The sequence below is a fragment of the Schistocerca nitens genome, chromosome 9 (genome assembly GCF_023898315.1).
Source record: "Schistocerca nitens isolate TAMUIC-IGC-003100 chromosome 9, iqSchNite1.1, whole genome shotgun sequence".
NCBI classification, from domain to species: Eukaryota; Metazoa; Arthropoda; class Insecta; order Orthoptera; family Acrididae; genus Schistocerca; species Schistocerca nitens.
The window spans coordinates 432,774,008-432,786,992 of NC_064622.1; the positions used below are offsets into that span (position 1 = coordinate 432,774,008).

The window sequence follows — 12,985 nt, forward strand, 5'->3', positions numbered from 1 at the left end:
CCGATGACAAAGTCAAATGCTTTGAATTTTCGACGCGGTTGCAACAGCTCATGGAAGAGGATGCGTTCAGTACGAAACTTGTTTTCAGTGATGAAGCAACATTTTTTCTTAATGGTGAAGTGAACAGACACAATGTGCGAATCTGGGCGGTAGAGAATCCTCACGCATTCGTGCAGCAAATTCGCAATTCACCAAAAGTTAACATGTTTTGTGCAATCTCACGGTTTAAGGTTTACTGCCCGTTTTTCTTCTGCGAAAAGAACGTTACAGGACACGTGTATCTGGACATGCTGGAAAATTGGGTCATGCCACAACTGGAGACCGACAGCGCCGACTTCATCTTTCAACAGGATGGTGCTTCACTGCACTTCCATCATGATGTTCGGCATTTCTTAAACAGGAGATTGGAAAACCGATGAATCGGTCGTGGTGGAGATTATGATCAGCAATTCATGTCATGGCCTCCACGCTCTCCCGACTTAACCCCATGCGATTTCTTTCTGTGGGGTTATGTGAAAGATTCAGTGTTTAAACCTCCTCTACCAAGAAACGTGCCAGAATTGCGAGCTCGCATCAACGATGCTTTCAAACTCATTGATGGGGACATGCTGCACCGAGTCTGGCAGGAACTTGATTATCGGCTTGATGTCTGCCAAATCACTAAAGGGGCACATATCGAACATTTGTGAATGCCTAAAAAAACTTTTTGAGTTTTTGTATGTGTGTGCAAAGCATTGTGAAAATATCTCAAATAATAAAGTTATTGTAGAGCTGTGAAATCGCTTCAATCATTTGTAATAACCCTGTATAATGGTAAGACAGAGATTTAGGAACCAGGTTTTAAATTGTAAGACATTTCCAGGGGCAGATGTGGACTGTGACCACAATCTATTGGTTATGAACTGTAGATTAAAACTGAAGAAACTGCAAAAATGTGGGAATTTAAGGAAATGGGACCTGGATAAGCTGACTAAACCAGAGGTTTTACAGAGTTTCAGGGAGAGCATAAGGGAACAATTGACAAGAATGGGGGAAAGAAATACAGTAGAAGAAGAATGGGTAGCTATGAGGGATGAAGTAGTGAAGGCAGCAGAGGATCAAGTAGGTAAAAAGAAGAGAGCTAGTAGAAACCCTTGGGTAACAGAAGAAATATTGAATTTAATTGATGAAAGGAGAAAATATAAAAATGCAGTACATGAAGCAGGCGAAAAGGAATACAAACGTCTCAAAAATAAGACCGACAGGAAGTGCAAAATGGCTAAGCAGGGATGGCTAGAGGACAAATGTACGGATGTAAAGGCTTATCTCACTAGGGATAAGATAGATACTGCCTACAGGAAAATTAGAGAGACCTTTGGAGAAAAGAGAACCACTTGTATGAATATCAAGAGCTCAGATGGCAACCCAGTTCTAAGCAAAGAAGAGAAAGCAGAAAGGTGGAAGGAGTATATAGAGGGTCTATACAAGGGTGATGTACTTGAGGACAATATTATGGAAATGGAAGAGGATGTAGATGAAGATGAAATAGGAGATACGATACTGCGTGAAGAGTTCGACAGAGCACTGAAAGACCTGAGTCGAAACAAGGCCGTGGGAGTTGACAACATTCCATTAGAACTACTGACGGCTTTGGGAGAGCCAGTCCTGACTAAACTCTACCTTCTGGTGAGCAAGGTGTATGAGACAGGTGAAATTCCCTCAGACTTCAAGAAGAATATAATAATTCCAATCCCAAAGAAAACAGGTGTTGACAGATGTGAAAATTACCGAACAATCAGTTTAATAAGTCACTGCTGCAAAATACTAACGCGAATTCTTTACAGACGAATGGAAAAACTGGTAGAAGCCAATCTCGGGGAAGATCAGTTTGGATTCCGTAGAAATGTTGGAACACGTGAGGCAATACTGACCCTACGACTTATCTTAGAAGCTACATTAAGGAAAGGCAAACCTACGTTTCTAGCGTTTGTAGACTTAGGGAAAGCTTTTGACAATGTTGACTGGAATACTCTCTTTCAAATTTTGATGGTGGCAGGGGTAAAATACAGGGAGCGAAAGGCTATTTACAATTTGTACAGAAAGCAGACGGCAGTTATAAGAGTCGACGGACATCAAAGGGAAGCAGTGGTTGGGAAGAGAGTGAGACACGGTTGTAGCCTCTCCCCGATGTTATTCAATCTCTATATTGAGCAAGCAGTGAAGGAAACAAAAGATAAATTTGGAGTAGGTATTAAGATCCATGGAGAAGAAATAAAAGCTTTGAGATTCGCGGATGACATTGTAATTCTGTCAGAGACAGCAAAGGACTTGGAAGAGCAGTTGAACGGAATGGATAGTGTCTTGAAAGGAGGATATAAGATGAACATCAACAAAAGCAAAACAAGGATAATGGAATGTAGTCGAATTACGTCGGGTGATGCTGAGGGAATCAGATTAGGAAATGAGACACAGTAGTAAAGGAGTTTTGCTATTTGGGGAGCAAAATAACTGATGACGTTCAAAGTAGAGAGGATATAAAATGTAGACTGGCAATGGCAAGGAAAGCGTTTCTGAATAAGAGAAATTTGTTAACATCGAGTATTGGTTTAAGTGTCAGGAATTCGTTTCTGAAAGTATTTGTATGGAGTGTAGCCATGTATGGAAGTGAAACATGGACGATAAATAGTTTAGACAAGAAGAGAATAGAAGCTTTCGAAATGTGGTGCTACAGAAGAATGCTGAAGATTAGATGGGTAGACCACATAACTAATGAGGTGTTGAATAGAACTGGGGAGAAGAGGAGCTTGTGGCACAACTTGACTAGAAGAAGGGATCAGTTGGTAGGACATGTTCTGAGACATCAAGGGTTCACCAGTTTAGTATTGGAGGGCAGTGTGGAGGGTAAAAGTCGTAGAGGGAGACCAAGAGATGAATACACTAAGCAGATTCAGAAGGATGTGGGTTGCAGTAGGTACTGGGAGATGAAGGATCCTGCACAGGATAGAGTAGCATGGACAGCTGCATCAAACCAGTCTCAGGACTGAGGACCACAACAACAACAACAACAACAACAGTTAATGGAGACAGTCAGCCACTTGACAGTGGTAAAGGAGATCTCTGCCAAAAGCTCATTGGCAATTTTAACCCCTTGACACAGCTTGAAACCTGAGAATATTGTATCAGTAAAGAATATTTGTCAGAAAAATATGAATTTGTTCAGCATACTCAGATCCTCCTCATATGAGTAGCACCAAGTTCTGCATATTGTTGTTACATCTCTTTGTGTAACAGTGAGTTATGATACCTGCAAGAATAAACAAGCCACAACTGCATTTTTGGACTGATACTTCTAATAAACATTGATGGGCCAAAACTTTATGACTCCTGCTTAATATTGTATTGGTTCACCTTTGGAACAAAATATAGCAGCATTTCTTTATGGTAAGGATTAAACAAGTCCTTGATAGGTTTCGAGAGGTATATTGCACCAGGTGCCTAGACACAGGTCGTAGTATGTAGTCTTTACTATGAGTCACAATCTGTCCTCCTCATAATATTCTTGATATTCCAACAGGGGTATTGTAATGCATAAATTTTAGTCGTTATGTTTCATTTGTTCTGATATTATTCTTATTATATATCATGGTTTTTGAATTTCAGGTATCCTGATTTCCGTGAGCCTCCTTGGTCACCCAACAAGTATGAAAAAACAGCAATGTTCTGGCATGTCCTAGCTGCCCGACTTGCTTTTGTTGTTGTGTTTGAGGTCAGTTTAACCATAAATCTTATGTTATTAACACAGGAATAGTCACGAGGAAAGCATACCGTATTTACTCGAATCGAAGCCGCACTTTTTTTCCGGTTTTTGTAATCCAAAAAGCCGCCTGCGGCTTAGAATCAAGTGCAAAGCAAGCGGAAGTTCTGAAAAATGTTGGTAGGTGCCGCCACAACTAACTTCTGCCGTCGAATATATGTAGCGACACAGGCATGCTTTGTAGGCACAAAGATAAATACTGGCGCCAAAACCTCTGCGTCAGTAAATAAATGTAAAAAAAAAGGTGGAAGACGAGCTTTTTTTTCTCCGCCCCGAGTTTCGACCACTGCATTTTTATACATTATCCAACGAAGTAAATACAAATTCCGTATTGTTCATCTTCGAATGTAGCAGAATTTCAATGTACTATGAAAATCCGACTGTCAAGACTGGGATGTTTGTCAATATGGCCAACTCTACTTTCTGAATTTTTTCCTACCTGTGAGAAGAGATGGTTGCCAGTAGGAACCTGATGAAATGTGAAATACATGCAGTATTATTTATCTTCACCATGAGAATAATACGAATATCAACATTTTGCCATGTATTCTTTCGTGTTTGCTGCTATCTCATTTAAATCCTGTTTGCCTAATAAACTACGAAACTAGAATGAGACAACAGCAAACGCGGAAGAATATACATATCATGTCATGTTTATATTCTTATTATACTTATGCCTAATAGTGATACAGTCAGAAATGAAGCACGGCAACTGACTAGATTTTTAATTCTAAGATGACTCTAATTTCTGTGCAGAATTTGATGCACTAAAGAAGCGGCCGCAAAGATGTTCAAACGGAGAAACATTTTCGCCTAACTCTTGTTCAGAACATGTTCTATCATACGCAGTATATTATTTGGTTCTTGTTGATCATGATCAAAGAAAGCAGCAGTGTAAGTAACAAAAAATAGCAGTCTCTTGCCATTATTTCGCTAATGAGACGATTCCTCTCTCTCTCTCTCTCTCTCTTTTTTTAATTGTAAGCGGTGGTAGCGCGCTCAAAAGCAAGCCATGCCGCAAGCGGTGACAGGCCGTAAACACGCAGTATCAGAATGTGACAAACAATGCATGACACAGTACAGTAATTCATTTTCTGCTTAGAGTGACGTAAACACCTATAACAAACAAAATGGTACTTATCAGATCAAAGCAAAATAAGCAATCGATTCAAACCAGACGAAGCACGTGAAAAAGGAAGGGTACCCGTATAAATACGGACGGAACGCCTGACGCATAGCAATGGCTACCTGGTAAAGCTTAACTGCTAAGCTTACAACTCGAACCAAACTACTGTAGCTGTATCGTCATTCATGCGACCTAAATTGTGTCTCATATTACAATGGACCAACTTTGTTTCGATTTGGAGGTGCGGCCTAAAACTTTTCTCTCCCCTTGAATTTGTTGTTGTTGTTGTGGTCTTCAGTCCTGAGACTGGTTTGATGCAGCTCTCCATGCTACTCTATCTTGTGCAAGCTTCTTCATCTCCCAGTACCTACTGCAACCTACATCCTTCTGAATCTGCTTAGTGTATTGATCTCTTGGTCTCCCTCTACGATTTTTACCCTCCACGCTGCCCTCCAATGCTAAATTGGCCATCCCTTGATGCCTCAAAACATGTCCTACCAACCGATCCCTTCTTCTAGTCAAGTTGTGCCACAAACTTCTCTTCTCCCCAATCCTATTCAATACCTCTTCATTAGTTACATGATCTACCCACCTTATCTTCAGCATTCTTCTGTAGCACCACATTTCGAAAGCTTCTATTCTCTTCTTGTCCAAACTGGTTATCGTCCATGTTTCACTTCCATACATGGCTACACTCCATACAAATACTTTCAGAAACGACTTCCTGACACTTAAATCTATACTCGATGTTAACAAATTTCTCTTCTTCAGAAACGATTTCCTTGCCATTGCCAGTCTACATTTTATATCCTCTCTACTTCGACCATCATCAGTTATTTTACTCCCTAAATAGCAAAACTCCTTTACTACTTTAAGTGTCTCATTTCCTAATCTAATCCCCTCAGCATCACCCGATTTAATCTGACTACATTCCATTATCCTCGTTTTGCTTTTGTTGATGTTCATCTTATATCCTCCTTTCAAGACACTGTCCATTCCGTTCAACTGCTCTTCCAAGTCCTTTGCTGTCTCTGACAGAATTACAATGTCATCGGCGAACCTCAAAGTTTTTACTTCTTTTCCATGAATTTTAATACCTACTCCGAATTTTTCTTTTGTTTCCTTTACTGCTTGCTCAATATACAGATTGAATAACATCGGGGAGAGGCTACAACCCTGTCTCATTCCTTTCCCAACCACTGCTTCCCTTTCATGCCCCGCGACTCTTATAACTGCCATCTGGTTTCTGTACAAATTGTAAATAGCCATTCGCTCCCTGTATTTTACCCCTGCCACCTTCAGAATTTGAAAGAGAGTATTCCAGTTAACGTTGTCAAAAGCTTTCTCTAAGTCTACAAATGCTAGAAACGTAGGTTTGCCTTTTCTTAATCTTTCTTCTAAGATAAGTCGTAAGGTTAGTATTGCCTCACGTGTTCCAACATTTCTACGGAATCCAAACTGATCTTCCCCGAGGTCCGCTTCTACCAGTTTTTCCATTCGTCTGTAAAGAATTCGCGTTAGTATTTTGCAGCTGTGACTTATTAAACTGATAGTTCGGTAATTTTCACATCTGTCAACACCTGCTTTCTTTGGTATTGGAATTATTATATTCTTCTTGAAGTCTGTGGGTATTTTGCCTGTCTCATACATCTTGCTCACCAGATGGTAGAGTTTTGTCATGACTGGCTCTCCCAAGGCCATCAGTAGTTCTAATGGAATGTTGTCTACTCCCGGGGCCTTGTTTCGACTCAGGTCTTTCAGTGCTCTGTCAAACTCTTCACGCAGTATCTTATCTCCCATTTCATCTTCATCTACATCCTCTTCCATTTCCATAATACTATCCTCAAGTACATCGCCCTTGTATAAACCCTCTATATACTCCTTCCACCTTTCTGCCTTCCCTTCTTTGCTTAGAACTGGGTTGCCATCTGAGCTCTTGATATTCATACAAATGGTTCTCTTCTCTCCAAAGGTCTCTTTAATTTTCCTGTAGGCAGTATCTATCTTACCCCTAGTGAGACAAGCCTCTACATCCTTACATTTGTCCTCTAGCCATCCCTGCTTAGCCATTTTGCACTTCCTGTCGATCTCATTTTTGAGACGTTTGTATTCCCTTTTGCCTGCTTCATTTACTGCATTTTTATATTTTCTCCTTTCATCAATTAAATTCAATATTTCTTCTGTTACCCAAGGATTTCTATTAGCCCTCGTCTTTTTACCTACTTGATCCTCTGCTGCCTTCACTACTTCATCCCTCAGAGCTATCCATTCTTCTTCTACTGTATTTCTTTCCCCCATTCCTGTCAATTGTTCCCTTATGCTCTCCCTGAAACTCTCTACAACGTCTGGTTCTTTCAGTTTATCCAGGTCCCATCTCCTTAAATTCCCACCTTTTTGCAGTTTCTTCAGTTTCAATCTGCAGTTCATAACCAATAGATTGTGGTCAGAATCCACATCTGCCCCTGGAAATGTCTTACAATTTAAAACCTGGTTCCTAAATCTCTGTCTTACCATTATATAATCTATCTGATACCTATTAGTATCTCCAGGATTCTTCCAGGTATACAACCTTCTTTTATGATTCTTGTACCAAGTGTTAGCTATGATTAAGTTATGCTCTGTGCAAAATTCTACAAGGCGGCTTCCTCTATCATTTCTTCCCCCCACTCCATATTCACCTACTATGTTTCCTTCTCTCCCTTTTCCTACTGACGAATTCCAGTCACCCATGACTATTAAATTTTCGTCTCCCTTCACTACCTGAATAGTTTCTTTTATCTCGTCATACATTTCATCAATTTCTTCATCATCTGCGGAGCTAGTTGGCATATAAACTTGTACTACTGTAGTAGGCATGGGCTTTGTGTCTATCTTGGCCACAATAATGCGTTCACTATGCTGTTTGTAGTAGCTAACCCGCACTCCTATTTTTTTATTCATTATTAAACCTACTCCTGCATTACCCCTATTTGATTTTGTATTTATAACCCTGTAATCACCTGACCAAAAGTCTTGTTCCTCCTGCCACCGAACTTCACTAATTCCCACCATATCTAACTTTAACCTATCCATTTCCCTTTTTAAATTTTCTAACCTACCTGCCCGATTAAGGGATCTGACATTCCACGCTCCGATCCGTAGAATGCCAGTTTTCTTTCTCCTGATATCGACGTCCTCTTGAGTAGTCCCCGCCCGGAGATCCGAATGGGGGACTATTTTACCTCCGGAATATTTTACCCAAGAGGACGCCATCATCATTTAATCATACAGTAAAGCTGCATGTCCTTGAATTTAGAGTCTCAAATTTCAGGTGCGGCTTAGATACGGGAAATTTTCTTTTCCTTTATTTAGAGTCTCATTTTTCAGGTGCGGCTTAGATTCGAGTGCGGCTTAGATTCGAGTAAATACGGTATGCTTTGAGGGGATGGCAGTATTAGTAATTCTGAACAAAAAACTTCCTGTGTACATATGCCGTATTCCGACTGATTTCTGAGACAGAACACAGTAATTTACATTGTTATTTATTCTCTGTATTATTCAAACATTGGTATTGTTCATGATCTGTAGTGTAGAGGAAGCTGAGGCGAACAGTTTGATACAGCACACACGTGATCTTTCAAGTCGATAAACTACCTTTAATTGGTCAAGAACAACAACCTAAGCTACAGCGCACGCGCTTCATGCAAGATTTTCAATATGTTTGCGCTCTCTCACACAAACTGTTAACCCTAGAGAAAAAAGGAATAGGACCTTTTTTGTAGTAAACTTAATATAGTTTAATTTTGCATTGCGACATGTTTTCAATGGAGGTTTTGGGTTTTGAGTTATTCAAGAAATACATCCAAAATTAAACATCTCTTGCTTTTAAAACTTCCGGTTGGGCCACAGTGACTTCTGCTGTCCCTAGAAGTAGTAAATATTTATTGTGTGGCTTCTGCTTATAACATGGAGAAAACCAGATTACCACCTGTTTCAGGAACACTGTCATCAGTTTCAAAACAGTCGTTGCTAATTTTGGAACTAGATTCTTCATGTAGCCCCAGAATTTCTTCATCCTGCAAACTGTCCCCAATTTTATGAAAAACTTTTGTAATCAAGACAACTATGGAAGCACACAGTAACAACAAATGTGTGGAAACTGATCACACCTATAATATGTGCTTCAAGTCACATAGCACCATCTGAAAGCAGGAACATCCTTGTAGCGGCTCTCCGAACTAGTAAAAGAGTGAACAACTGATTTCCAACTCTCACTGCTTGGAAGTATTGCATTGTGAAGGAACAATTGGGAAAGGCACACTCGGAGATCCTTTGAACGCTTATTGTGTAGGAAAATCACAGCACACCCATAATTTTTATGGGCAACAACTGGAATGTGTTGATCAGTGTTCATGCAAATGATTACCTGCTTTGGTAGAGAATGTATTGTAAGGGTTCCATCTGTTATATGGTTTACTTTTTAAATTATTTAGTTGAGATATAAATAAAAATAAGTCTATTATAGGATAAACATCAACTCCACCAACAAAAATTTCAGTAGGTAGTTCAGGGCTGGGGCTGTTTTTTGAGTATTTTGGTATGTGGGACCTGTGATCTCCTGAGGCTCTTTATAGCATAATAATGTAGTTATGATTTACTCAGTTTGTTACCCCAAATACCTTTAAAACAGTGAGAAAGCATGTGATATGCAGTCACCAAAATCTACAACATAGAACATAGTTTCTTTTGGGTGCCTAATGTACAGGTGCAAAAGTACTGTGATAAGGTTGCTTTCCCTGCGGAAACAGTGGAACATAAAAATGTTGTGCCATTCTTCCATTGCATTCAGTGAACCCATATCTGAGATGTATAGACCTACCCATACTGCTTTGTATCACTGATGACATACAACTAACATTGCCGAAAAAAGAAACCTGAGAAAGAATCGAGTAGTATTTCAGGGTTAAGAGTAAAGTGAGCACTACTGTTTTCAACAGCAAGTGAATGGAACAGCTTTGTTTCAAAACATGATGCGTAATTCAAATTGTCAATGTCAGCACGGTTGTGCCTGTCTTTTCAGTGCAATATGATATGACGGTAAAGGGGTGGTAAGGTATCAAACAAAATGTAATTACTCTGTAATCAGCCACCAGAGACCAGGGGTTCCTTATACCAAAATAATTTTAACCAAATTAATAAATTAATTCTTAATTTCTTTGCGTGTTTTTGGTACTTGCATTGTTTGATACGTAAATTTCGGGCGTATTATAGTATTTGCGAGTTGTAGCATCGCGTTTTAGTACCTGAATAGTGTAAAATCGCGTAGTCTCCTTCCGCTGCCGAGCAGTGTGTCAGCAGTGCGTTAGTAGCAGCATTACTGCATTTACTAGGCAATCTTGTATTTTAATAACCGTTTAAATTTTGTCGATTTGTTTGCGCTCTCTGTAGATTAGTTCAGACGTTCTTTGCAAAACAGTTTTTTGCATGGATAGGGACTGCAACTGCTGTGTTCGGATGCAGGCTGAGTTGGCATCCCTTCGCTCCCAGCTTCAGGCAGTGTTGGCTTCGGTCACACAGCTTGAGGCTGTTGCCAATGGGCATCACTGTGGGGGTCCGGATGGGGGTTTGCCGGGGACGGCCAGCTCGTCCCACGCATCCCCCGATCGGACTAGGACTGTGGTTGCCCGGGATACTGCCCGCATTGAGGCTGATCCCTCACCTGTGGTAGAGTGGGAGGTAGTCTCAGGGTGTGGCAGGGGGCGAAAGACATTCCGGAGGGCTGAATGGAAGGCCTCTCCAGTTTGTCTGACGAACCGGTTTCAGGTTCTGTCTCAGGCTGATACTGATCTTCGGCCTGACATGGCTGCTTGTCCTGTTCCAGAGGTTGCCCCTCAGTCTGCAAGATCCAGGCGGTCGCAGAGGGTGGGCTTACTGGTAGTTGGGAGCTCCAACGTCAGGCGCGTAATGGGGCCCCTTAGGGAAATGGCAGCAAGAGAGGGGAAGAAAACCAATGTGCACTCCGTGTGCATACCGGGGGGAGTCATTCCAGATGTGGAAAGGGTCCTTCCGGATGCCATGAAGGGTACAGGGTGCACCCATCTGCAGGTGGTCGCTCATGTCGGCACCAATGATGTGTGTCGCTATGGATTGGAGGAAATCCTCTCTGGCTTCCGACGGCTATCTGATTTGGTGAAGACTGCCAGTCTCGCTAGCGGGATGAAAGCAGAGCTCACCATCTGCAGCATCGTCGACAGGACTGACTGCGGACCTTTGGTACAGAGCCGAGTGGAGGGTCTGAATCAGAGGCTGAGACGGTTCTGCGACCATGTGGGCTGTAGATTCCTCGACTTGCGCCATAGGGTGGTGGGGTTTCGGGTTCCGCTGGATAGGTCAGGAGTCCACTACACGCAGCAAGCGGCTACACGGGTAGCAGGGGTTGTGTGGCGTGGACTGGGCGGTTTTTTAGGTTAGATGGCCTCGGGCAAGTACAGAAAGGGCAACAGCCTCAACGGGTGCGGAGCAAAGTCAGGACATGCGGGGACCAAGCAGCAATCGGTATTGTAATTGTAAACTGTCGAAGCTGCGTTGGTAAAGTACCGGAACTTCAAGCGCTGATAGAAAGCACCGAAGCTGAAATCGTTATAGGTACAGAGAGCTGGCTTAAGCCAGAGATAAATTCTGCCGAAATTTTTACAGAGGTACAGACGGTGTTTAGGAAGGATAGATTGCATGCAACCGGTGGTGGAGTGTTTGTCGCTGTTAGTAGTAGCTTATCCTGTAGTGAAGTAGAAGTGGATAGTTCCTGTGAATTATTATGGGTGGAGGTTACACTCAACAACCGAGCTGGGTTAATAATTGGCTCCTTTTACCGACCTCCCGACTCAGCAGCATTAGTGGCAGAACAACTGAGAGAAAATTTGGAATACATTTTGCATAAATTTCCTCAGCATGTTATAGTCTTAGGCGGAGATTTCAATTTACCAGATATAGACTGGGGCACTCAGATGTTTAGGACGGGTGGTAGGGACAGAGCATCGAGTGACATTATACTGAGTGCACTATCCGAAAATTACCTCGAGCAATTAAACAGAGAACCGACTCGTGGAGATAACATCTTGGACCTACTGATAACAAACAGACCCGAACTTTTCGACTCTGTAAGTGCAGAACAGGGAATCAGTGATCATAAGGCCGTTGTAGCATCCCTGAATATGGAAGTTAATAGAAATATAAAAAAAGGGAGGAAGGTTTATCTGTTTAGCAAGAGTAATAGAAGGCAGATTTCAGACCACCTAACAGATCAAAACGAAAATTTCTGTTCCGACACTGACAATGTTGAGTGTTTATGGAAAAAGTTCAAGGCAATCGTAAAATGCGTTTTAGACAGGTATGTGCCGAGTAAAACTGTGAGGGACGGGAAAAACCCACCCTGGTACAACAACAAAGTTAGGAAACTACTGCGAAAGCAAAGAGAGCTTCACTCCAAGTTTAAACGCAGCCAAAACCTCTCAGACAAACAGAAGCTAAACAATGTCAAAGTTAGCGTAAGGAGGGCTATGCGAGAAGCGTTCAGTGAATTCGAAAGTAAAATTCTATGTACAGACTTGACAGAAAATCCTAGGAAGTTCTGGTCTTACGTTAAATCAGTAAGTGGCTCGAAACAGCATATCCAGACACTCCGGGATGATGATGGCATTGAAACAGAGGATGACACGCATAAAGCTGAAATACTAAACACCTTTTTCCAAAGCTGTTTCACAGAGGAAGACCGCACTGCAGTTCCTTCTCTAAATCCTCGCACGAACGGAAAAATGGCTGACATCGAAATAAGTGTCCAAGGAATAGAAAAGCAACTGGTATCACTCAACAGAGGAAAGTCCACTGGACCTGGTGGGATACCAATTCGATTCTACACAGAGTACGCGAAAGAACTTGCCCCCCTTCTAACAGCCGTGTACCGCAAGTCTTTAGAGGAACGGAGGGTTCCAAATGATTGGAAAAGAGCACAGGTAGTCCCAGTCTTCAAGAAGGGTCGTCGAGCAGATGCGCAAAACTATAGACCTATATCTCTGACGTCGATCTGTTGT

At 41.7% G+C, this 12,985-nt stretch overlaps 1 protein-coding gene across 2 annotated transcripts in view; it reads left to right on the forward strand.

Annotated features, from left to right (window-relative positions):
- LOC126204458 (anoctamin-1-like) overlaps positions 1-12,985 on the forward strand; it is a 126,144-nt gene that overhangs the window by 99,449 nt on the left and 13,710 nt on the right. For both annotated transcript variants that reach the window (XM_049938843.1, XM_049938844.1), the window contains one exon: positions 3,640-3,745. In XM_049938843.1, the coding sequence (XP_049794800.1) occupies positions 3,640-3,745 (106 nt within the window). The remainder of the gene's footprint in view (positions 1-3,639; positions 3,746-12,985) is intronic.